Source organism: Mycetomoellerius zeteki, unplaced genomic scaffold (genome assembly GCF_001594055.1).
Source record: "Mycetomoellerius zeteki isolate Tzet28-1 unplaced genomic scaffold, Tzet1.0 scaffold79, whole genome shotgun sequence".
NCBI classification, from domain to species: Eukaryota; Metazoa; Arthropoda; class Insecta; order Hymenoptera; family Formicidae; genus Mycetomoellerius; species Mycetomoellerius zeteki.
The window spans coordinates 1288677-1291521 of NW_017257819.1; the positions used below are offsets into that span (position 1 = coordinate 1288677).

General features: G+C 43.3%; 1 protein-coding gene across 1 annotated transcript in view; it reads left to right on the top strand.

Annotated features, from left to right (window-relative positions):
- Positions 1-1410: 1410 nt before the first annotated feature.
- Positions 1411-2845, top strand: part of Sec71 (ADP ribosylation factor guanine nucleotide exchange factor Sec71) — an 8571-nt gene continuing 7136 nt past the window's right edge. The window contains 3 exon segments of the mRNA XM_018459119.1: positions 1411-1537; positions 1628-2842; position 2845. The exon segment at position 2845 is cut by the window's right edge and continues 121 nt beyond it. Of these exon segments, the coding sequence (XP_018314621.1) occupies positions 1411-1537; positions 1628-2842; position 2845 (1343 nt within the window).

A 2845-nucleotide genomic window follows, 5' to 3' on the forward strand; every position in this document is an offset into this window, starting at 1 on the left:
CTCGGATGCAGTGTGAATCCAGCAACACGGTGCGGAAAAAGACTGCGGAATAGAGAATGCGTTATTGAAGCAAGTGTCAAGCAACCAATCAGCGCTATTCCGAATAGCGTTGATTGGTTGCTTCAATGACGCATTCTCTATTCCGCAATCTTTTTCCTCACCGTATGATTTCACCCTTAAGGCCGCGATCTAGCCATGAACTAGTAGAGTTTGAGAGTGGAGTTCTCGGAACTACGAAGCCCGCGCGCGCACGGCAGCTGGAAGCTAAGGGTAAAATCACACTGTGCGGAAAAAGATTGCGGAATAGAGAATGCGTCATCGAAGCAACCAATCAACGCTATTTAGCGCTATTCGAAATAGCGCTGATTGGTTGCTTCAATGACGCATTCTCTATTCCGCAGTCTTTTTCCGCACCGTGTGATTTCACTCTAAGGGTCTTTGAAGCAACCAATCAGCGCTATTCGGAATAACGCTGAATATAATACAAATAAACATAATTGGTTGTTACTTATAGATCCAACCAATCCTATTCAATCGCTCGGTAAGCATGCATAGCCGCTTTGCCGTCTTGAACTCGCCCATTAATTGTCATTTCCTTATTTAAATTATACCACATTTTGAATATCTCAGAAAAAATGCTGATTGGCTGATATATTAATATAGCCGGTCAATTGTTCCACCATCCTTATTGGTTAATCATCTTCTTGCGCAACAGCACACCTCTTCTTTATTTCACCATAGGTCCGTTCGCGTTGCATGCACTTTTTGCACTCAGTATCTTCGTTTTCTTTTCTTTCAACGTCCAAATATATATCTATCTCATTTTAAGTTAAAAAATTTTTAGGGATTTCAAGTAACGCGAACAGATCTCATGGTAAAAAGCCAGCTTTCTTTCGCTGCATGAAATTGCACCTTAAGTCTAACGACACTGGTACCATTCTATGTCGTTTTACGTAGCTACATAACCTATGCTTAAATTTTAACCCGTCAATTTCTCCGACCATGGTTATTTGCATTTATTGAATCTCGTTTGAGAAGTGCTGATGGGCGATGTCATAAGCCACGTAATATTTTCAAATTCTCGAGAAGGCCGCGATTCGCGGTACTGTTTTTAAGGAGCTGTTCAGGAAAAGAAATTGATGTTCCTGTCACTTAGGTAAGTGATCTTATACTATGTAGTTTTTCCTCGGCTTTGTACTACTTGGCTCACCAGATGCCTGTGTAATGTTCTCATATTCGCAAGAAAGGATTGCATAGTAGTAGAGAAGGTGGCAAAAGATGTTGGTCAGCAGCCAGCAGTGCAACCTAGTCACATATATTGTCATTCGCTAGCTTGCTCCAATGTTGATACATTGAGGGACAAGCATTGAACGAGCGTGGATCTCGAGCTGACGCGTGGGGAGTGGGGTGATGATGCAAAATAACTCCAAGACCAGAGAGATGTTTATCGTCCGAGCTTTAGAAAAGATATTGGCTGATCGAGATGTCAAAAGATCACACCTCTCGCAGCTCAGGAAGTCCTGTGAGTCTGCGCTTGGTAAGGAAAAACTTCACATAATAAATGCAACTTGTAGTTATAAGCGATACTACTGATTAAATTTATTGCTTCCTTATTTGTATCTTGTAGAGGATCTCCGCAATGAGATCAAAGACGTACCAGCTGTACAGGGTGAAGAGGTAACCTCAAATGCCCTTCCACAACCTAAGAGTGACTCAAATGTCATTACAGCCGAGAAATACTTCCTGCCGTTTGAGTTAGCATGCCAGAGCAAATCACCACGTATCGTGGTGACAGCACTGGACTGTCTGCAGAAGTTAATAGCATATGGCCATCTCACTGGCAATGTACCTGACTCGACAGAGCCTAATAAGCTGCTAATTGTACGCATTGTTGAGACAATTTGTGGCTGCTTTACTGGTCCACAGACTGACGAAGGTGTACAGCTGCAGATTATTAAAGCTCTGCTGACTGTGATGACAAGCCAACATGTGGAGGTGCATGAGGGTACAGTGCTGTTGACAATTCGTACGGTTTACAATGTTTATTTGGCATCACGTAACCTGGTGAATCAGACAACAGCACGTGCAACCCTAACACAGATGATCAATGTGATCTTTGCACGAATGGAGACTCAGGCAGAGGAAGATAATATAAGAATCGATGGGGAGCATCAGCAGGAGGTTCCTGTCATAGTGAATGGCGAAACTGAAACTGAGTTAAGTGCAGAGAATGTTCCTGGTAATGATTCTGTTGATCCCCAAATAATTGTCAGAGGTATCCTTGATGATGTAGTAAAATCCGTGGTGCCATTGGAAGAGGAAGTCAGTCTGGAAAATGGTAGTCCTGAAGACAATGGTGACGAGGCAGCCGCTGAAAATGACAACATGGTAACTGCCAAATTCACTCATGTGCTGCAAAAGGATGCGTTTCTGGTATTTCGTGCTCTCTGTAAACTCTCTATGAAACCTCTGCCGGACGGCACGCCTGATCCAAAATCACATGAACTCCGTTCCAAGATCTTGTCGCTTCAGTTGCTTCTGGGGATCCTGCAGAATGCTGGTCCAGTATTGCGTTCCAACGAGATGTTTGTTATCGCCATTAAGCAGTATTTGTGCGTAGCACTGTCAAAGAATGGTGTGTCTTCAGTGCCAGAGGTGTTTGAACTATCGTTGGCATTGTTCTTGGCGCTGCTTGCACGTTTCAAGATGCACCTGAAGATGCAGATCGAGGTATTTTTTAAGGAGATCTTTATGAACATCCTCGAGACTTCTAGCAGTTCTTTTGAGCATAAATGGATGGTCATACATGCACTTACAAGGATCTGTGCAGACGCTCAGAGCGTCG